This window comes from Mya arenaria, chromosome 1, assembly GCF_026914265.1.
Source record: "Mya arenaria isolate MELC-2E11 chromosome 1, ASM2691426v1".
In the NCBI taxonomy this organism is placed as follows: Eukaryota; Metazoa; Mollusca; class Bivalvia; order Myida; family Myidae; genus Mya; species Mya arenaria.
Window position 1 is genome coordinate 11,971,379 of NC_069122.1, and position 24,346 is coordinate 11,995,724.

The 24,346-nt window shown below is 35.1% G+C and overlaps 2 protein-coding genes across 3 annotated transcripts in view; one reads left to right on the forward strand and one right to left on the reverse strand.

Moving 5' to 3' along the window:
- Positions 1 to 9,200, reverse strand: part of LOC128208162 (splicing factor 3B subunit 1-like) — a 30,069-nt gene extending 20,869 nt beyond the window's left edge. The window contains exons 1-7 of one of the 2 annotated variants that reach the window (XM_052911617.1): positions 9,125 to 9,200; positions 8,073 to 8,269; positions 7,512 to 7,601; positions 7,194 to 7,311; positions 5,623 to 5,696; positions 4,424 to 4,609; positions 3,939 to 4,114 (exon numbers count right to left, since the gene is read on the reverse strand). In XM_052911617.1, coding sequence (XP_052767577.1) covers positions 3,939 to 4,114; positions 4,424 to 4,609; positions 5,623 to 5,696; positions 7,194 to 7,311; positions 7,512 to 7,601; positions 8,073 to 8,269; positions 9,125 to 9,152 — 869 coding nt within the window. In that variant the 5' untranslated portion in view covers positions 9,153 to 9,200. Of the gene's footprint in view, positions 1 to 3,938; positions 4,115 to 4,423; positions 4,610 to 5,622; positions 5,697 to 6,126; positions 6,945 to 7,193; positions 7,312 to 7,511; positions 7,602 to 8,072; positions 8,270 to 9,124 lie in introns of those variants that run through there. The other variant, XM_052911703.1, reaches the window with a different exon arrangement.
- A 45-nt stretch (positions 9,201 to 9,245) lies between these two features.
- On the forward strand, positions 9,246 to 17,427 carry LOC128208274 (coenzyme Q-binding protein COQ10 homolog A, mitochondrial-like). The gene is made up of 5 exons (XM_052911834.1): positions 9,246 to 9,394; positions 11,641 to 11,793; positions 12,228 to 12,420; positions 12,917 to 13,018; positions 13,812 to 17,427. The coding sequence occupies exons 1-5, from the start codon at positions 9,309 to 9,311 to the stop codon at positions 13,974 to 13,976; spliced, it is 699 nt and encodes a 232-aa protein (XP_052767794.1). The 5' UTR covers positions 9,246 to 9,308; the 3' UTR covers positions 13,977 to 17,427.
- Positions 17,428 to 24,346: the final 6,919 nt, after the last annotated feature.

The following is a 24,346-nucleotide window of genomic DNA, read 5'->3' on the forward strand; positions in this document are numbered from 1 at the left end:
ATAAGACTATATAAAAATATTGAAAACCTAAGCCTATGAACACGGGGCGTGGCCAATTTTGACCCCAGGGCTAAAGTTTGAACAATCTTAATAGTGGTCTGATAAACAATGCTTCATACCAAAAATCTAAGGCCTTAGCCTTTTGGTTTCGGAGAAGAAGATTTTATAAGTTTTCATCATATACATATATAAGGAAACCCATGACCGCCCGGGTGGGGCCATTTTTTGACCCCAGGGCCAAAGATTGAACAATATTGGTACAAGTCAACTAGATGATATATCATGCCAAATATCTAAGCTCTTGTCACTACTTGATTTTACGTGTGTATCTATATATGTATATTTGTTATTAATTGTTGTATGTAGCCCATATTGAAAATTGGTATGTGTACTAAATATGTTATCCAGTTTAAATTAAGACGTTACTTGTCTTTGTGTGTTCGGAGAAGATTTTTTAAGTTTTCACTATAACACATATAGAGAAAACCCATCAGCCCCGGGGTGTGGCCAATTTTGACCCCAGGGCCATAATTTGAACAAACTTTGTAGAGGTCCACTAGACGATGAATCATGCCAAATATCTAAGCTCTAAGCCACGTAAGTTCCGAGGAGATGATTTTTGAAGTTTTAACTATAAACATATAGAGAATACCCTAACCCCCCGGGGCGGGGCCAATTTTGACCCCAAGGCCGTAATTTGAACAATCTTTGTAGAGGTCCACTAGACGATGAATCAAGCCAAATATCTAAGCTCTAAGCAATGTAAGTTCAGAGGAGATTTTTTATTTTTTTTAATATAAACATATAGAGAAAACCCATGACCACCCAGGGGCGGGGCCAATTTTGACCACAGGGCCATAATTTGAACAATCTTTGTAGAGGTCCACTAGACGATGAATCATGCCAAATATCTAAGCTCTAGTCCAAGTAAGTTAAGAGGAGAAGATTTTTGAAGTTTTAACTATAAACATATCAAGTATACCCATGACCCCCCAGGGCTGGGCCAATTTTGACCCCAAGGCCATAATTTGAACAATCTTTGTAGAGGTCCACTAGACGATGAATCATGCCAAATATCTAAGCTCTAGTCCAAGTAAGTTCAAAGGAGAAGATTTTTGAAGTTTTCACTACAAACATATAGAGAAAACCCATGACCCCCCGGGGCAGAGCCAATTTTGACCCCAAGGCCATAATTTGAACAATCTTTTTAAAGGTCCACTAGACGATGAATCATGCCAAATATCTAAGCTCTAGTCCAAGTAAGTTCAGAGGAGAAGATTTTTAAAGTTTTAACTATAAACATATAGAGCATACCCATGACCCCCCGGGGCGGGGCCAATTTTGACCCCAGGGCCATAATTTGAACAAACTTTGTAGAGGTCCACTAGACGATGAACCATGACAAATATCTAAGCTCTAGGCCAAGTAAGTTCAGAGGAGAAGATTTTTTAAGTTTTCACTATAAACATATAGAAAAAACCCATGACCCCCCGGGGCGGGGCCAATTTTGACCCAAGGGCCATAATTTGAACAATCTTGGTAGAGGACCATTTGGTGATCCTACCTACCATATATCAACGGCCTAAGCCTTGTGGTTTGGGAGAAGATTTTTAAAGTTTTTCCTTTCCATTGCCATGGCAACCAGAGTTCTGCATGGAATTCAATTCTTTGAACAATTTTCAAAGGGGACCACCCAAGGAACATTCCTGTGAAGTTTGGATGAAATTGGCTAAGGGCTGTTCCAGGAAAAAAGGCCTGGGGGGGTCGGAACGAAACCGAATTAAAATTCAGTGGGTGGGGGGTGCAACTAGTGTTGAAATTGTCTTGTAGGTGGGTAAATTTCAAATTCCAATTCCGTTGTTTGGGGGGCAAATTCGTATTTTAATTGTGTTGTTGGTGGGTCTTTTCTTCGTAAGAGCCCAAAAATGAGGTATAAATTTGTTTTAAAATGACATTTTATGCGTACTTTGCGCGATCGAAAACGGCATTTTGGTACGAAATAAACGAGTCCGAATAAGGGTCGGTGGAATTACCGAAAATCCGAAAATCCCCGTAAATACCGAAAATCCCTTCCATTCTCTGAGGTATATAGCGTTTTCTTTAATACGCCCGGATTTACTACTTTATTGTGTTCGAATGTTGTATGCCGTAATTGTTGGAGGTTGGAGAGGGGTGGGGAAGCCTGATAAACTGATAACTAATTATAAGCAATATCAATAAAAAAGCTATTAAACAATCAATGTACGACATATTAAAAATCAGAAAATCAATAAAAAAATATAATGTGATATCAATTGAATTACTAGTTTGAAGTTAAAACATTAAATATCAATATCTACGATAACAAAATAACTCCAGCCCATGTAAAGTACACAACTTCTGTGTATCTTTATTACCGTCTGCTGTCTTATCAGATCGCACATTTAAGTGTCTTGCTGTGCGGTGTCATCCAATACAGTACAATTTTCATAAACGAAACTGAATGAATAAATCTTGTTATCATACTTAGTTGGTTTTGATTACGTTTAAGTCACCCCAACACCCCTCCACCGACTCCCCTTCCCCTCTCTACAACCAACTATGGCATACAAGCGATGACACTAATAATAGGTAATTACTCCCGGCGTACAAACCACCTCGCACACTCGATGTAAAATGAAAGGGGGTCCCGGGTTTTAGTCACCACGACCCCCACCCTCCCCAGGCTTCCCCACCCCTCTCCAACCTCCAACAATTACGGCATACAACATTCGAACACAATAATGTAGTAAATCCGGGCGTATTAAAGAAAACGCTATATACCTCAGAGAATGGAAGGGATTTTCGGTATTTACGGGGATTTTCGGATTTTCGGTAATTCCACCGACCGGTCCGAATGCTATTCTCACGACGCGGCTATTCTTACGGTAACAGCATGGAGGCTATGAGTGTTTCAAACTCCGCGCAGGGTTACTTCCCTTTGTAAACAGTACAGTAACACTGCCACCACAAGATTTTCATCCAAAATTGGATGAAAACTTTTAATGGCATTTTTTTTAATCATATATATTTATTCTTATATCCTTTCTTAAATAATTACTTTACGCCAGTTGATAGGCATAATATGTTTTATAAAAAAATAACAATTAAAAAAAACATTCGGAAATGTTCGGTCTTTTTTCAAATTGAAAGTAGCATTTACAAATTACAATATCAACATGGATGTGTTGTTAGCTATTCAGACATGTATCGAACGTTTTGCATTTTTTCCTTTTATGGAATAAAATCGTTTATTTTCTAAACAAATGAAACATGTTGCTGGAATTTCTTTTAAAGGTGTTCCGTCCATTTTGTAAATTGCAATCACGTGCCGTTTCTATCATCACGTGATATTTGTGAAGGCAGTGAGTACTGTACTGCAAGGGAAGTAACACTGCGCGGAGTTTGTGAGTGTTTCAGACGTGCGCCAGTTTTTGATGGAGCGTAACCTAAGCCACTTGTGAATAAAGCAGCTATTAATATTCTCATATGAAGTTTGTCTCTGCATTTCAAATAAGAAGGTAAACCAGTGCACTGTAACAAGTAAAATAAAAAAGAAGACTTGAGAGTTTTACTGAATGACATGAACAAATACTAATTTCAATTGTGTTGTAGGGTGGTGTTGAGTTTAATCTAAATGTGGTGCTGGTGGGTCTATTACCTATTTTAATTCTGTTGGTGGGGGGTGTAAAAGCAGTTAAAATTGTGTTGGTGGTGCCCCATTTTTGGACTGTCGTTCTTGCCCCCCCAGGCCTTTTTTCCTGGAACAGCCCTAAGCGGTTTATGAGGAGATGTCGTTTAAAGTAAAAGTTTACGGACGGACGACGGACGGACGCCGGACAAATTGTGATCACAAAAGCTCACCTTGTCACTATGTGACAGGTGAGCTAAAAATAGTTCAATTTAAACCCAAATCTCACCTGTTTCTACGGGCACTGGGTGTCGCCTGCTGTTGCCCAGGAGTCTCTCTACCCGGTGTTACAGCCCCTGGCGTAGCATGTCCTGGGGTGGAATCCCACATTCGGGTACTAGCCCCAGGGGTGGCTCCTGGGGTTGCAGAGCCCTTAGTTTTGCCAGGGGTCTCATCCCACTTGCCCTGAAGTGAATGATTGTAAAATAATAAATACCAGTTATGATTTAAGCAAGCTACAATTTTAAAATTTTATTTGATTGGACTCACTTTTGCATTTGGTCTCACACTATGACATTTTCATATGAAATGATGGAATGACACTTTCTGAACTTAGTCGCATTCTTCAGTCATCAAAATTAGAGTTTGGACGAACAAGCTCAATAACTTTAAAAGGCAGAGGCCAGGAATAACGACTTATACTTATTCCGAAATTTTCAGTTTAAATAAGAAGAATCACACAGTGTGCCCTGTATAAATTACTCCCATACTCACATGTGAGGGTGTGCCGCCTGTCTCAGCCTGGTCCCAGGTCGAGGCTCGTTTCTTTAAGGGCTCATCCCCGCCCGCGGGCTGGTCCCAGCGACGTTTCTTTTCACTCGGTTTCGCAGCAGAGCTCCCATTCACGACTTTCAGATCACCAGCCTTGGCTTTCTCCCGCATCTGGTCCTTCAGTCCTTTCTGTAAACAAGAAAACAAGGAAGTTGAACATCAGGGGTCTTATGACTGTTCATAATAATAATTGTAATAACTTAAGGAAAATTACATTATTTTTCTTACAAATGTGTTTTTTTTCCTTTTTTCTTGCTATTTTCCAATATGCATTATCATAGCTAGAATATAAACATTTTTAACTCTATTGAGCTTCAGTACATTATCACAGTATGACTGAATTATAGATTTATTTATAAGTAATATAAGTAAGAAATGCCCAATAGTAATCATGTACTAGTCTAAAACTATGTGTAGCTTAATTCAAGGTAACATTACAACGTTACTGCGGGATTTGGACAACAGATACATGTTACTTTTTTAATGAATGTTATGTTGTATGCGAAAATAAGTTCTGTGACAAGATTGCAAAACAAACAATAATTAGGAAAGTCGGATGAGAGAAAACTTTAAAAATAGTTAGCTATGATTGCATGCAGGCACACAACCTTGCAAAACTGGAATTGTCATAGAGAAAGCGTATTCGACTATTCCGCCACTTTTAAGGTGAAGGATTACAAGTTTTGGTGAAACATGCATGGTCACTGTAAAATTAGATAACAAACCAAACCTTAATAAGAATTCTTAAGTCATAAGTTAACATACAAATGTAAGTTGGGAAGACATAACAAAAGCTTCAATGTAATAAATGATGTATTTGCTGCATAAATGACTTTTGACAAAGTAGTTAGTCTTCTGGTTGCCTTGTTTATTATTCACCATCTTGGTGTATCAGGGATAGCGGGTTACTGTTTAAAAACAAGCCAGTTCTCTTGTTATAAATGGCAGGTGCTCACATGCAAAACCTTTTCCAAGGTGTGACACTGCACTGAGGCTGATGCTAGAGGGAGTAGAATAGCTCTCCTCATTCTAAAATGCAAACATCACTTTTTTCTCCACAGAACTCACAGGAACATCGAATTAAGTCTTTGCATGTTTAAACCACAAACCCTAAACATTTTACAAGTAACAGTTAAACCCACCTCTTGTTGTGCAAGCTCTTTCTCCCGAAGAATCTGCTGGTATGTTCTTGCCTGGGGGTCAGGAGTTTTGCCGCCTGTAATAGAAAGCAGAAATGTCACGACACAAAGTCGCGACAGGAACAATTATTAAGTCACGTGTCACGAACAAGAACAGACTTACGTTAGTTAACAGGCAGGACAATATTAACTGGTAAGCAGTTATTATAGAAATATTTTTCATTTGTCAAAAACAACTCACATTGTAGACTTTTGTCACCATTTCTATTGTTTGAAAACTTTTAACAAATGTATAAAAAAAACTTAAACAATTACAATACTTCTGATTAAAAAGTGTTCAAGCATTATTGTACATTTCGTAACAATACCTCTGCTGATAAGAGATTTAATCAACAAAGCATCAGAATTTCTTACAACTTTGTGAGTTTTATGCTGTAAATTTCATTTCAAAAGCAGAAACTCGCGTTCCAATTAAGAAATGGTGACAAAGTCTTACAGAATACGTACTTTACCAAAACCCCTTGACTGGTTCACCGCAACATTTCTGTAATTACACGCTAGAACCTAAAACAAGTCTAGAATTAGTGTTGTTTTGACTGATATCTCACACTTTGCATCCATCACACTTTCACACACTTATGGAGAAACCTAGACTAGAATATAAAACGGCCATCTTGACCTTGAAGCACCATTTAGTTCCTACTTAATATTTGTTCAAAACAATTACTTTTACCACTTTGGAAAAGGAATATATTGAGTATTTTCCCAGAAAAAGGTTTAAGATTATAATAGTCATTTTCAGAATTTAATTTTGTTTTTCCTTAATAAAAGCCTTATATAGATGACTTATGAATGCATTTTAATATTCTATATGTCTCATGCATGAAATATTGAGTTATTGGGAGCGTTATCTACATGTAGCTGGCGTGTTGGATGTTGTCAGCCATCGGAAGCTAGAAAGAAAACGTGTTGAATTAGTCTCGATCTTAAAATAGGTACAATAGAGCTAACACAAAATATCAAAGCACACATTTGTCAATGTATTGTAAATCAGCTGACAAACATCCCTCCAACCCTCACACACTTAAATTATCTTTTCTTATGATCTGCGCTTATGGGCCTTACAATGACCATAAATAGTACTAAGGCCTGCGGTCAACAGCCTAAAAATCATGTTTTCCTAAAGATGCTGATACTGCATTTCACTGGTTGTATTATCCGATATCAGTAACTCTGTTCAAAACTGACAACAATATTTCTTTGAAAAGTTTGTCACAAATAGATATCATTAATGTCTTTTCCTCTGAGACAGACCATGTTTTTTCATCCACTTTCTTTCTCCATTAAACAGTCCATTGTGTGCAAATGGCCAGTCAAGAAGTGAGTAGCAATGCTGTCCTTTACAGAAACAGGACATTTACCATCGATCATCAATTTAACATTCACTACAGTGAACTGCAATGTAGTCGGCACCCAAAGATTTGGCAAACTACCCATTTCTTGGCTACACCATTCAATGAAATCAATAATACAAGATTCACATAAAGGTCGCCTTAATGCAAAACCCAACCTACCGTCGGCGAAAGGGTCGTGTCGCTCTGGCGAGATGATCATTTGTCTCCGCCTAGCGCGATATTCATCTTCCCTGTCAGAGATTTTCTGTCTTCTGTGTTCTGCCAGAGGGTCATACTCCTGTAATAACATAAAATAAAATTTCAGTGTTTTTCCCAAAATTTCTTATAAGAAAATGGCGTTGTTTTGACAAAATGTAAAATTCTTGTTTTTCCAATAAAAATAACAAGAATAAATGTGTTTAGTTCCTGTATCTGCATCAGTGGAATTTCTCATATTGCGCCATTTGTTAATTACAAAAATGCAGACAAACTACTTACTTTGTCATTGAGGGAGTCATTTAGCGCATTCAGTGGAGCAGCTGCTCGAACTGGCCCTGTTGTTTCAACTGGATTTACGTCATCATCATCCTGAAATAATAAAACACATTGAATTAATACAGCTACCTTTCACAATGAGTATTTAAAAGTCTCTAACATCTTATATAGTTTCTTGTATTTTTAATTCAACTTGTAGTTTACATTCTACTTGTACATTTTATTCAATTGCATTTGATGCAGTATGATTCAATAAGTATTTAAAGTAGAATTATTCATTTTAACACATATTTTCTATACTTTAACTTGTTCTTCTTGCATTCTCCAATTCTTTTTCATTAAATGATCAGCCAAAGTGTATCAACTATTGTAAGTAAATCCTTTTCAAATCTGCTTGAATGCTTCTCTTGAACTCACATTTTATCACCAAGGGCCTCCGGAAAAAAACTGAGAGTCCAACTGGCCAGCTACTTACTTGCAATGAATCTAGCTAATGCCCATGTTTAAACATTAATAAAGGAGAAGGAGTATCAATAGGCCAAGTTCATGATAATGAATTCATACCTCAGCATCTTCTGCTGGGATATATGTATGGTAGCCTTCAAACTTGCTGTGCTGTGAACCATAGATGTCTGTGTCGAAGTGTCCACCTGCACCAAGACCAACCCTCTGTTTTTCAGGAGACTGACCTTCCCGATCCACATTTTCCTTGTTTAGGTTTGCTTTTCTAGTCTGAATGGATCTGACCTGCTCCTCTATGTCTGAAATGAAAAGAAAAAAGAACAGGTGTTAATTCAAGCATTTTTGAGGGGAAAAGACCAATACTCTTGAAATATGGAATGTTTTTAATAAGTAATGCTCAAAAGTGCAGTGAGATTCAGAAGGAAGAAACTGGAATTCCTATCATCTTTGGATTTCAAACCCAAGATGATCAGATCTAATGTGAAAAACCATCACTGATGGTCTCAAAACAAGTTGTGTTAACTTACATCAATAACAACATAAATCATGTGAACATTAATTGGCGAACAATATGAATGTGGCAGAATAATAGGTTTCATCTAACATGGTCAAATTTGAAATAGTCAAATCAGACAACACATGAAACATGAAAAACCCTCTAAAAAGTCAATGAAATCAACATGTAGAAGATCACTTATCCCATTCCGCTCAATTTTTTGCAAATGTAATATTCATTTGATGGCTTTCAAAACAGCAGTAAAGTAATGTACGCTACAGGCTACACTTTTGGTTAAAATTATGGATAATGTTTTGGTGTGTTTTTTTTAGATTTTTTGATTGGGATATTTTATATTGTAAGGGTGGACTTGCGATGATGTTTTCATAACATTTAAACACTTACGTTGATTGTGATGTCAATTACGAATGACAAGAGGTTTTTTCAAACACGTGAAGTTTTTTTTATAAAACCGATCGTTTGGAAACGTTTGGAAATATTTGAGCCGCACTCTGTTTACATCAATGATTCAACTTGAATCGGGTAATATGCGATCGTAAAGCATTGCAATGTTATTTCTTATAATAGTAACATCAATTTCTCATGCAAAGTTTCCCTCTTTAGCGTGTATCATAGCTGTATATTCTAAAAATCTTACCTTCTCGAGTTTGGTATGGCGCGGCCATTTTGTATTGTTGATTTTCTGATGTTCACCACAATGCAACGTTTTGTCGAATCGTTGGTATCGGTTTTCTTTGCGCTCACACGGATGAGAGTTTCGGTGCCGAGAACCACAAATTGCCGACCTTGACATTGGCTGATCTTGACATAACGTCAAAAAGATGGCCAGACCGGTGACCAAATTCGTTAGACAAGTTTCCTTACTTTCAGAAACACAAAATCTGAGAAATCTAAAGCACGTGAAGAGGTAATTCATTTCACCCTTTATTCAACTTCATTATTTTTCTCTTTTCTCAATACATTTCATTCACAAACTGACAATGACATTGTGACAAAACTTCATAAAACTGACCAAAATATTTAAAATTCACAATAACATGAATTTTTCACACTTGTCAATGTTGCCCTTCAGAATTACAGACATTATGGACCATGGAGATTACGGACCAGACATAATCGACCACATTTTGGAATTACGGACATTACGGACCATGGACATTACGGACCAGACATTACGGACCAGATTTAGGGACACTACGGACCAGATTTAGGGACATTACGTACCAGATTTAGGGACATTACGGACCATCTTCGGAATCTTACGGACCATGATTTAAACATTTTTTTTTTAAATTATTCACTCATTAGTTTTTAATTTGTTAATAAATACTTGAATATGAGTGCTCCGTCAGTATGACGTTATATCTTCCATAAAACTGTGAAAAATCCCATGAAGTTCGAATAGATCAATGGTTCAATATAAAATCTTGTGAAATTCCAAAAGGTGTTAAAGATCTATACATTTATAACAATTATGTGAAAAATAATATTCATATTTACAATTATAAGATAAACACATATTTCGTTCATTATTATTCAAATTATTATAATATGTTATTAAAAATACATTGATGTTTAACATTGGAATTTCATGGGATTTTTCAGTTACATTAAAGATCATTGTCATACTGAGCACTAATAATCATGTATTTATTAACAAATTTAAGACCAATGAGTGAATAAATTAAAAAATAATGTTTAAAAACATTATAAATGATGGTCCGTAAGTTTCTGAAGATGGTCCGTAATGTCCCTAAATCTGGTCCGTAATGTCTGGTCCGTAATGTCCATGGTCCGTAGTGTCCGTGACCCATATTTTGGGACATAATGACCATATTTTAGCACGATTCGGAATATATTTTTGGACATTACAGACCATGTAGAGCCTAGAGGAATTAGTCCATATAATCAGAGGCTTTAGAGTCTTCAATGATTTTTGTTTGTGCGACTCTACTCTTACATAATGAATTATTTATTATGTGTGCGAGTCCCAAAAATAATAATCATTATGGGAAGATTTTTAACATTCGGACATTCATTTGCATGATAAAAAAGTTCCTTTTACAAGCATTATTGTGGCTACTAGAGGAACAACAGACCATAATTAATAATGTTACTGACATTTCGTTTTGAGTGCCTCCTTATTCTCTTCATATTTTAATAAATCCTTGTACAAATTCCTTTTAAACCATGAACAATTGCAGTCAAACAGTTGACGCTTGTTATGTGACCATTGTCAAATTCCCATGAAAATGAGTGAATTCCATTTGGTGTTAAAGACCTGTGTACACTTACAAGATATCATAGTAAATATTTATATGAATTGAATCTTTATTTAATAAAATAATATATAAAATAATTATGTCCCTGATGAATGAAATGTTAAATTGTCAGTTATGACAGAATGATGTAAGAATACAAACACATTTTAAAATGATTAGTTTTTTTCATAAAGTAAACAAGTACATATAAATATACACAAATATGCAGTTGTTTATTGTCCCAAAATATGGTCTGTTATGTCTGGTTCATGGTCAATAATGTTCTTATACCATCCTTATATATCCTTTAAGCTTGTCATATGCTAGTGTTCAATATGTGCGGCATGGCCCATTCAGGATACAGCCAAGATTCAGTCTCAATGACCATACTTGTCAAATTGAAAGACTCAACGTCCCAGATTAAAATTTAAATAACAATCCAGCCAATATTGAGACAATAAGGCCTTGGGTTTTAAGGCCATAAAGACCAGACTGCTAGACCTTACAGTTCAGATTGTGAAAACAGTGTGTGCGAGATGGGAATAAATTAGTGCAGAAGATGTAGTGCTGATATGAAGCCCACAACTATCTCTGTCATTAAGGTTGTTCCATTCAATAGTAAGAATGAATTCTTTAATTGAACACGGCTGATGCACTGGACAGTATTTTACTGATCCACACTTAAAGTTCATAGATGCTGATCTTGTCACTACGTCAAAGGTCTCACAGTATTCAAATGTTTCTGGTTTCATCATACCTTTAACACGTGTTTGGATCAGAAAGTCATGACATGGCATAGCTGGCACCTGCCGGTTGACCACATGGCAGAAGAAGACAGTTCTAAGTGCTTCTAATGATTTTAAATTATCATAAGTTTCCTATCACTTTTCAGAGTAACATGTATACGATGTCAGCATATAGCAAATCTAGCTGGTCAGAAGAATGTGAATATACAACAGACCAGGACTTTCTTCACCCTTCCTGACCTGCCTTTTTCTGGTAATGGAAACAAAAAGAAGGAATACTCAGAAAGAAGACTACTTGGGTAAAGACTACTGGCATAACTATTTGTTTTGTTCTTGAACTGGAAGTATAGATTATTTTAACCCTTTCAACCAGTTGTTAGATGTTGATGATGTTTTATTAAGTATTATTTTCTTTATACTTAGAACTTTAGATCTGTTGATTTAATTTATTGAGAATGTGGCTCATGAGTTCTGACATTCTTTGGAACAAAATGTCAGAGCAAACAACTTCTTACGATATTTATAAAGTCAATATTCATGTATAATCATTTATATACATGTATGTTCTATGTAAGTTATAAATAAATCTAAAGATTGCTTTACGAAATAAGCTGTTGTAACTACTAACATAATTTTTACCAAGTATGTAACTATGTGATTTTTCATTCTGCAACAAGTTTAACTGCATATATTGTAAAAAAAATTAAACATTATCATTAATTATGTCTTTCAGTTACTCAGACACACAAATGTGGGATATTGTTGCGGAAGTTGAAAAGTACAACCAGTTTGTACCATGGTGCACGCAGTCGATTGTTACAAACCGCCGGCCTGAAGTTATCGACTGTAAACTTCAAATCGGATTTCCTCCCGTGCATGAGAGGTACTCTTCACGTGTGACGTTGGATCGACCAAGTATAGTAAAGGTATGGCCTATTGAAGTTTAGAAGCAAGAAGATTATTTAGTGATATGAGACCCAGACCCTAAAATTTAATTAATCAAATAACTTGTTTATTTATTGCTTAAAGGGACTAGACACCAGTCACCAGATGTTTCCAGATTCGACAAATACAGTATTATGATCAAAACCAGCATAGAATTGTTAATATGAGCTAGTTTGGGGCTGATAATACACCAATTTACATCAAAGCATTTTTTTGTTAATTTCTAGGCAAAATTATTCTTCCCAATTATAGTGAAAGGGACACATTGAGTAAGGCCTCAGTCCCATTCCAGTTATATTGAAAAAAACACTAGGATAAGACTTCTAAAAGTCTATCTGTGGTGGTTTTGTATTGAGATATTACCCTGGTCGAGCTGGTCTGAAAATCATGTAAGAGAACGACCTGTTTAATTATTCTGAATGGTCTTGCAAAATATATTAAAATGTTGTATAATTATGTAATGTATTGTTATTGTAGTCTGTGTGTACGGACGGGCGGCTGTTCAGTCACCTGGTTACTATATGGAAGTTCAGTCCGGGATTGCCTGATCAACCTAACACATGCACCCTCGACTTTTCTGTGAGTATACCATTCAGTGAATAATTGAATGTCAAATTATTGCTTTAAACATTGTACCATCAGTCCTGCAAAGGGAAAGGTAACTTTACTTGAAGTGTATTTTATGCCCTTATGTATTCTTGTTAAACTTTGTATCGTTCACTTAAGTTTCATTCAATTAAGTGTAATGGTGATTGTCTTCTGGCACATTGAAGTGCAAACATACATGTATTGTACTTTACATGTTATATATACACGAAAGACTTGAATGCGGAACTTAATTGATATAAAATTCTGCAGTTCCTTCTCTTTGCATTATAAAATGCAGCACTCATTAATGGTAATTACTGCGTAGGAGTTGGAGTTTGTCTACACTGGTTGAGCTTGATTAAATCACTTGTTTTTTATAAAACAGTTGTAAATTGATCATAGTAACAGTATGTCTTTATAATAATGACTTTTTTGTGTATTCTTAGCAGCTACCGATACAAACAGATGTTTGATTTTAAATTGTATTGAAATTGGTGTGTTTTAAGCGTATTTAAAAGTTCAGAGCAGTAACATTTACTAACAGCTAATTTGCTAGGCAAAAGTATTTTTGACAGAATATAACCTGTATAATGAATCGATTATGGAAGTTGGAAGCAGTGCCAGTTTTATGTTATGACATTCAAACAAAACCTTTTAATCTTATAAAATACATTTATTTAAAGAAGCGGTTTCAGTTTGCTATTGATGTATACTTATAATATCATTATATATATTTTTCATAATCATAGTAAAATATAAATTTCACAAAATATCTTTTTTTCAGGTTTCGTTTGAGTTCAAGTCCAAGCTACATTCACAGTTATCGCATATGTTTTTTGACGAAGTGGTTCGTCAGATGGTCAATGCTTTCCTAAAGCGGGCCAAGGTTTTACATGGGCCTGCATCCATCAAGGCCCAGAAACCCAAAATCCTTGTGTACAACTCTTGATGATGGCTTTTGTTATAAAATTAATTATTGATTTTTTTTCGTCAGGGAAAATTCAAGGGGAAGGGCACTTAGTACTTGTTATTGAATGTTATTGCTTTAGAAGGCCACAACAATTTTTATGCCCCCACAAAGTGGCGGCATATAGGGTTGCCCTTGTCCGTACGTACGTCTGTCCGTACGTACGTACGTACGTCCCGAAGATTGTTTCCGATCTAATTCTTGAAAACCGTTTGTCCAATCCTCACCAAACTTTAAACACATGTTTGTGACCATAATATCTTGATCAAGTTCGATAGTCATGGAAATCGCTTTAGTCATTTAGGAGTTACGGCCCTTTTTTGCCAAAAATACTTCAAAAATATATGTTTCCAATCTAATTCTTGAAAAGTATGTGTCCAATCCTCACCAAACTTTACATACATGATTGTGACCATAATATCTTGATCAAGTTTGATAGCCATGGAAATCGCTTTTGTCATTTAGGAGTTACGGCCCTTTATTTGCAAAAAAAGACTTGAAAAATACGTCCCGAAGATTGTTTCAGATCTAATTCTTGAAAACTGTTTGTCCAATCCTCACCAAACTTTAAACACATGTTTGTGACCATAATATCTTGATCAAGTTCGATAGTCATGGAAATCGCTTTAGTCATTTAGGAGTTACGGCCCTTTTTTGCCAAAAATACTTCAAAAATCATTATGGCTTATTTTCTGTGACAAAAAACCGAAGTGGGGGCATCCGTGTCCTATGGACACATTTCTAGTTATTTTTTTATTTTTGTTTGATGAATTTTAGATTAATTTTGGCTGAAAATTATTGCAGTTGCTAGTGAAAAGAAACGACCATTTTTCATGAAGTTTAAAAATAGAAGTTGTTTATTTATTGTAGTTATTGAGAATGGAAGTTATCAGCATTATATTAACACTTTATTATATCTTTGAAGTAAAATACTCCCATGATGTATTACATTGGCCATTATATATAAATTGTGAAATCCTCCAAAAATCATGAGTGACATAAACACATATTTTTGCGTCATTTGAAGCAACAATGCATTAAAAGAAAGTTTTTTCAGGTATTACATATTGTCAAAACATGACGATTTAAACTGTAAAATGCTATTTAAGCTATTTTGTAAGTCTAATGAACAAAACACCAATTTTCTGTAACTTAGACTGTATGATTAGAGAGATGAAAGCAGGAAGGCTGTAATTGCTTTTTATATTTCATTTTAATTGATAATATAACTCATATAGCAATCCTTATTGTTAAAGACCCTTGATATGGTGAAAGGGGGTAAAATTTGTTATTTATAAATGTGTCATATTTTATTGTATACCCGGTATGTCTTTATTTTTCTCTCGTTTGTTTTTCAAAGAAAAAAAAATACAGTTATAGTCTAAGTATCATTGTCATATGCGTTGGTGTGCAAGAACTTTAATCTTAATCATAGCTCAAAAAACATTAAAAGTATTCAAATGAAACTTTGTACACTTGTTCCCATTGACAATGCACAAGCATATAGCAAGTTCTGTAACTCTGACTCTTTTAATTGCCCCTGTATAGGCTGAAAAAAATCCTACAAAAACTTTTGATGAAAATATTTCAAGTAGGCGTTGAACGTCTTCAAAATAAGGGTTGAAAAGTCCAAACAGGCAGGGCTTGAAAAGCATTAAGAATAGTGGTTGAAAAGTCTAAGGGCTGAAAGGTGTTCGTATTCAGAAGGGGTTGAAAAGTCATGGTGTTTCCTCTGTTTTGGCCCCAAAACTTCAAAATTGAAATTGTTGCATTTTATCTGATCTATACAAAACATGATTAGTTTGTCTATAGTGTGATGGGCATACTCCTATTTTGTACTGGTGTCCTCTTTTTTACACAGTTGCATTGGCATCCATAATGTGTAGCAATGTCCTCAGCTATGGTTTGAACAATTGTGGACTTATGGCCCTTGTTTGACTGGAAATAACAGATGAGTGTTGCTTCTTCTTGCTGAGGTTTTAATAATACTGACTTTAACAGAAGTTTTAATACACAACTTTATTTTGTAGTTAAGTGTTTGTCTCAGATATGGGTACACTTGCCTACCGTTTGATTCATTTGTTTTATATTCATGACATATTTTATTCCATTGCCATTGCTTAGGGCAATCTTAAATAATGGTTATTTCAGTAGCGTGCCACAGACTTTTAAAATAGGATGGGATTTTTTTTAAACTTAAGTTTTTAATATTTAATAAATGAAAAGCATATAACAGAAATATTTTTACTTGCTCTGAATGTTTTTAAATACCAGTGAGCCTTTCCAGCCAGTGCAAATTACAATTTTTTAGCTTATCTGTTTTTGAAAGAACAAAAGCTCAGGTAATGTCATAGTCATGGTGTAGAACTGTTGTAAAATCTAAAAGCTTGGCCATAACTCAAAAACATTCAAAGGTTTTTAAATGAAACTTTTTACATATGTTGCCAGAGATGATAAGGTTATGAAAATAAAAGCACATAGCTCTTCCTTTAACAATTGTTATGCCTTTTTTTCAACTGCAAAAAAACAGACAAGCTTCGGGGTTTACGTCATGGCTCTTTTTTAAAGGGACTAGACACCAGATTGTTTCAAAAATGGCAAATACATTATTTCCACACGACATGCCTACAATTGTCAATACAAGCTAGTATGAGGCAGATAATACCTTATTTAAATGATTAAAAGAATATTTTGTCGCTGTCTCAGCTGAGTAAACCCGTTTTAAAATAGCGCATAATGGTTTCCCAGTTTATAGTGTATATACAAAGTCATGTAATTACGCTGTGAAAGTCATGATATTAGTACATAAACATATATAGACGCTACCGGTATTTTAAATTTACCGGTATTTACGTGGTAGACAAACCAAGTCAATTAGGAATTGGAAAGAGAACAAGTAAAAACTCTGAAAGATTCATGTGTCATAAGTGATGTGATACATCAGTAAGTAAGGTTCAATGTGCTGCACACAATGATATCAATTGTATGTAAGTTTTTGACATTTTTCTTTTTTCTTGCAATTATACCATCTGGTGTCTAGTCCCTTTAACATTTGCCATGATAACCCTGTCTTGTACAGCAAAATAAACTGACTTTTTTGCTGGCTGTGCTGGTACTTGTTGTAATTGTTTTATAATTGAAACGGTTTTATTGTTTAACAAGTTAGATATTTGTATTTCATGTACATTTAAATCAGAATTAAAACGTTTCGTAAGTGCACATATTTGTTTTAATTTAATTCAAGGAAAAAAATTGAATGAAAAGTGAGAAATGAGTGATGTTGAAGAAATTGTTAATAAGTTGTTACCATATTTGGTGTTATAGATGAATTTCTGAAGAAAGAATCAGAAATCCAAAATAAAGTAATAAGTAATTGCGCTGTTATGTTTAAGTACATTTTGAATGTACATGCTAAAATAAATTTTTAATCCAACCTATATTTTTGTTGTAATATAATACCTGTATGGCACTTTGCAAATTGGAGTTGGATTGTCGGCCAGATCGATGGTCGGTCAGTAGACAATTTGATCTGTGATCATGAAGTAATGGTTAAAGATTGTTAGTGTATACTTACGAAATAAATGGTTTTATGCAACACAGTCACATATCCATTTTTTGTGTAAGTACATGCAAACTATATCAAGGGTTTTTTGGTGGTCTACATTTTAGTGTGTAAACTACGCACTTACTGAATCAACCACTGCTTGTAGATTGCTTCACCTGATTAAAATCAATAACAAATGACTGCTGATTTGCTGAAAAAAAGGATTTGTAAACTTGAAATACTACATTCTAGTTGGACAAAATATAATGGTGACCACTTAACTAAGTTGCTAGACAGTATGTCAAGTATACAGACAATGTTGTTATTTAAACTATGACTGGACAACTTAAAATGATAAATACGACCTAAATATATTCAAGATGTCCGATATACAAATAAGTTGTTCATGTCATCAAACTATTGGTAACCCCATATAAGTTTGGTATCATTTGAAAGGGTAGTTCTTTCTTATTACATATACAGTCGAACTCCGTTGGCTCGAACTTCCAGGGACCGGTGAAAATACATCTAGCCTCGGAAAACTCGAGCCAAGAATGTTTACCTTTATAAAGAAATTGGTCCTTACATCCAGTTCGAGCCAATGAGAAAATCGAGCCAAGCGAGTTCGAGCTAACGGGGTTCGACTGTATGTTTAAAGCGTGTCCTAAGAACCATCATTAATAATTTTATTGCAGTTTGAATATTTGATTTTAATTTTCAACTAAAACGAAACGTGATTTTTTTTTTCCAATCTTCCAATGCCAAACAAGTTTGTTTCCAATACGTGTGTGGGTACTGGTGATTATGTATAATTGTCTTTTCTACGAGGGCTGTTCGTAAGTTCGTGGACAGTATTCAAATATGATTAGTATGTTAAGATAGAGAAAATAAAATGATGCAGTCAAAAAATACAAACGGAACACGTGTCAAAATACATAGAACATAAAAAGTTTTACAACGGCTTTACAGTATACCCTATCACAGCCACGGAGCACTTTGACGTAAAAACGCCAACATATAACGTCACGTCACATTTTTTTTCAAAATATTCTCCCATGCAGTGCACGTACTTGTTTTGACGGAGGATACATCGTTCGATGTTTTACTTTCGATTAAACTGTATATTTAAAATGATATGCATTTTATAAAAATTGTTGTTGATTTAATAGCATTATACCACTTGTCCACGAAGTTTACTTACAACCCTCGTACTCATAAAACCCTTTCAAATGCTACCAACATAATATGTGGTCATCAGGAATACAAATTTCATTTGTACACTTATTACCTTAAACTACACCCCGTGTACAGTTGTATTTGTCTGATGTGTTTTAAGTTGGTTTTAAGAAGGAAACATTTTAAAAAAGGTGAGTAGTTTTTATTGTAATGAGCAATATTTTGTTTTAAACACGGATTGATAACGCCAAATAAGGTATTAGGTGTGTTTTTTGTGCAAAGTTTAATTCTGATTTGATAAAAAAAAAAAAACACACAAAAACACTAAAACATCAAGATTGATAAAATACTAGGGAAGGTCTTTTAACAGTGTAAACATCAGAATACTACGGTATGAATCATGTGTCAATTCCTGTTTTTGTGACTTGATGACATCATAGACATTGACCATTCGGGACACCTCGGCCATTTTCCATCGAAAACAACCTCGGATGTTCGCCGGTACTTCAGTAGAAGTAGTTCGTAATTTTGTGAATAATGGTATTTAATTGCAGTGTTTTAATGTGTTCGAAGGAAAAGTGCCGAGATGTTCCGAATGAGTCATTTTCCCTACAACATTCTGGTTATTTTTTTCCTTATTTCGTTGAAGAAACCTTTTGACATTCCCTCGAGTGCAGTTCCACTACTGATTGTGATTTACCACCCAAAACACAATTTAGGAAGTTCAAATTCAAGCCCGTCTGATCAAAAAGTTGCCTTTCACTTTTTTGTATCGCCCAAGTATAACATTATCTTCCGCGTTCTCGTCGTCTGGGTCAATCTCTGGTTTACGACTACTAACGTTTGATTTAAGTGGTATGAAATCTTCCAATTTGGAATGCGCATTTTTCATGGTGAGTATATAACCCCTATTTATTTTAGGGTCAAGGTCATTGTGACCTCTTCTAGGGAAGTAACGGGCACTTTCTTTTCCGATCAATAACATATGCATGGATGTAGAGACATCAAACTTAGTATACACATTGTTCATACATGTAGTTAGCAAATTAGCACTTTTACGTATGGGGTCAAAGTCATGCCGACCTTAACTCGAAAATTTATGGGCGCTCGCGCCCGGCAACATTCAACATCTTTGATAGGCTGTCCATGACTAACATATGTGTTTATCTTTATTCTTGTCGCCCGTGATCGAAATGGTCCAATGCACGTACACGCACACGCACATGCACACATACACAGGGAATGAGAGTGGGGAGGGGAGAGAGCAGAGAAAATATCATAACCCGCCATGCCGCTATTTGAATTCACTGTGTCACCTTTTTACTGTTTGACATATTTAATATCTTACCCCAAAATTACACCTGTATCAGATGTGTCCCTATTTGGCCTTGGTCAAACAACACCGCTGTCTAACGTTCGTCATTATTTGCCTCTGATAAGCCTTTGCTTTTTATTACAATGTATGTTCAAACCATACCCCTGTTCAAATTATGTCCCATTTTGACCTGTGACGTATATATATTTTGTTTAACGTATAACCCTGTTTAGGCTATGATCCTATCTGACCTTTGACATTTACATTCTCGAAACTTACACCTGTTCAAATTAAGCCAATATTCGACCTTTGACATTCACTATCTTCAATATAACACCTGTTCAACTTAGGTCAATAGTTGACCTTTGTCATTTACTCTCTTCAAACTGACACTTGTTTAAATTAAGCCACAATTTGACCTTTGACATTTACTATCTTCAAACTAACACCAGTTTAGTTTAAACCCATATTTGACCATCAAAACATTTATTATCTTCAAACAAATACCTGTTCAAATTAAGCCAATATTTGACTTTTGACATTTTCCAACGTCAAACTAACACCTGTTCAAATTAAGCTATTATTTTATCTTTGACATTTACTGTCTTCAAACTAACATCTGCTCAAATTAAGCCACTATTTGGCCTTTGACATTTAACAACGTCAAACTAACACCTGCTCAAATTAAGCCACTATTTGACCTTTGACATTTACCAACGTCAAACTAACACCTGCTCAAATTAAGCCAATATTTGGCCTTTGACATTTACCAACGTCAAACTGACACCTGTTTAAATTAAGCCACAATTTGACCTTTGACATTTACTACCTTCAAACTAACACCAGTTCAACGTAGACCACTATTTTACCATCGAAATGTATTATCTTCAAACAAACACCTGTTCAAATTTAGCCAATAGTTGACCTATGATATTTACTATTTTCAAACTAACGCCCGTTAAAATGAAGCTTCTGTTTGACCGTTGACATTTAAAACGCCTGTTCAAATTAAGCCACTATTTGTCCTTGACATTTACCATCTTCAAACAAACACCTGTTCAAATTAAGCCAATATTAGACCTTTGACATTTACAATCTTCAAACTAACAATTGTTCAAATTAAGTTAATATTTTACCTTTGACATTTACCAACGTCAAAATAACACCTGTTCAAATTAAGCCACTATTTGACCTTTGACATTTACTGTCTTCAAACTAACACCTGCTCAAATTAAGCCACTATTTGACAATTGACATTTACTGTCTTCAAACTAACACCAGTTCAAATTAAGCCACTATTTGACCTTTGACATTTTCTGTCTTCAAACTGGTACCTGTTGAAATTAAGCCAATAGATGACCTTTGACATTTACTATTTTTAAACTAACACCTGTTCAACATAGGTCAATATTTGACCTTTGATATTTGCTATCTTCAAATTAACGCATGGTCAAATTAAGCCAATATTTGAACTTTGTTATCTACTATTACCAAACCATACCCTTGCTAAAAATAGTTTTAATCTCGGTAAGAATGTATTGTGTGAAATCTCTTCGCTCGCTCCGACCCTCCATTTTTAAACATTAATGTTCTTACTATTTCAAGGAAGTTAAAATGCCGCTGTACATCAAAACCTGAGTGCAGCAAATACCTGTCAAATGCACACATGCAGACAAGCTACAACTGAGATAAATATATAGCACTCATAATATATAATAATATATCACTCAACATAATTGAAATTTATAGCTTCGGCCCAAAAAAAGTTTGGTTAGGGTTACATCCATTTCGAAAATATTTAGGGTAGGTAGGCTTTTTTTTTATCTTATTATTATTATTATTATTATTATTGTAGTAGTAGTAGTAGTAGTAGTAGTAGTAGTAGCAGTAGCAGCAGCAGCAGCAGCAGCAGCAGCAGCAGCAGTAGTAGTATTAGTAGTAGTAGTAGTAGTAGTAGTAGGCATTATTTAAGAACGTTATTTTCATCATCGGAGAATGGTGTTAAAGCAATATTCTGTATAAGGAGTTCAGTGTTTTAAACTAAATATGAGATCACATTCTAAAAAAAAGTAGTTTAGTTTTTCATTTGTTTTACCAAATGACTATAAAAACAGTAGGGTCGGCACCTATTCGTAGGTAGGGTCGGGTAACCCGAACCAAATGTATTTCTTTAGGCCTTATGTATTTCAGTTTACCTAAAATATATATGATTTATGTAATTTTATGTTGTCATTTTGAAGATGAAATACGTGGCACATTTATAATTAAGTTAAAACCATCCTACATAAGTAGAGCAGAGTTAACTAGTTTATGTGTCGCTTAAGGACTTGCCCTACTTCCTGTATTGCGAACAATAATTCGAAACATCTAGGCCATTTTCCATCGAAAACAACCTTGGATGAAAATGAACGGTTTACATTGTCAGAAATATTTACATTTTACATGCTGCAAGTATATCGCGTAGTAATTTCAATTTAGCGATTAGATTTAATGACATAACTCTTAGGAATCTTAATTACTTATGCTACAATACACTTCACTGGCAATCGTTTTAAACTTAGATATATGAAAAAACGCTAGTAACACTACAATTGACATATACTATTATATAAGATTTTACAAACTACTTCTACTTATGTACCGGCACACATTTGAGGTTGTTTTTGATGGAAACAGGCCGAGGTGTTCCGAATGGTGATCGATACAATGCAATACAATACAGGGGCGAGGATAGGATTTGACGTTAGAGGTTGGGCAACTTACCAGCGCAACTAAGACCTGCTGCCCTTACCCCATCCAACCCTGCCCGTGCGCGAACCAAAATTGCAAGTATTTCGTGCACCAAATGAGTATAACTATGGTTGTCTAAGATTAGTACAAAGGTTCCGACCCTATACTCAATTTAATTTAATTATTGCATCAAACATGATAATTGTGACAAACTTCGTTGTCACTTGCAAATCAACCATTCCCGTTCAAGAAACTTCACTACTTGCAAATTAACTATACCCGTACAAGATAAATCATCACTGGCAAATAACTATACCCGTCAGCTATACCTCATCACTTGTAAATTATCTATACCCGTACAAGTTACGTCATCATTTGTAAATCAGCTATTCCCGTAAAGATACCTCATCACTTGCAAATTAACCATGTCCGTACAAGATACCTTATCACTTGCAAATTAACCTTACCCGTACAAGATACCTCATCACTTGCAAATTAACCATACCCGTACAAGATACCTCATCACTTGCAAATTAACTAAACCCGTACAAGATACCTCATCACTTGCAAATTAACCATACCCGTAAAAGATACCTCATCACTTGCAAATTAACTAAACCCGTACAAGATACCTCATCACTTGCAAATTAACCATTCGCGTAAAAGATACCTCATCATTTGCAAATAAACTAAACCCGTAAAAGATACCTCATCACTTGCAAATTAACTTTACCCGTACAAGATACCCTATCACTTGCAAATTAACTTTACCCGTACAAGATACCCTATCACTTGCAAATTAACTTTACCCGTACAAGATACCCTATCACTTGCAAATTAACTTTACCCGTACAAGATACCCTATCACTTGCAAATTAACTTTACCCGTACAAGATACCCTATCACTTGCAAATTAACTTTACCCGTACAAGATACCCTATCACTTGCAAATTAACTTTACCCGTACAAGATACCCTATCACTTGCAAATTAACTTTACCCGTACAAGATACCCTATCACTTGCAAATTAACTTTACCCGTACAAGATACCCTATCACTTGCAAATTAACTTTACCCGTACAAGATACCCTATCACTTGCAAATTAACTTTACCCGTACAAGATACCTCATCACTTGCAAATTAACTATACCCATACAAGATACCCTATCACTTGCAAATTAACCATACCGTACAAGATACCTCATCACTTGCAAATTAACTAAACGCGTACAAGATACCTCATCACTTACAATTTAACTTTACCCATACAAGATACTTTATTACTGCAAATTAACTATACCCGTACAAGATACCCTATCACTTGCAAATTAACTTTACCCGTACAAGATACCCTATTACTTGCAAATTAACTTTACCCGTACAAGATACCCTATCACTTGCAAATTAACTTTACCCGTACAAGATACCCTATTACTTGCAAATTAACTTTACCCGTACAAGATACCCTATCACTTGCAAATTAACTTTACCCGTACAAGATACCTCATCACTTGCAAATTAACTAAACGCGTACAAGATACCTCATCACTTACAATTTAACTTTACCCGTACAAGATACCCTATTA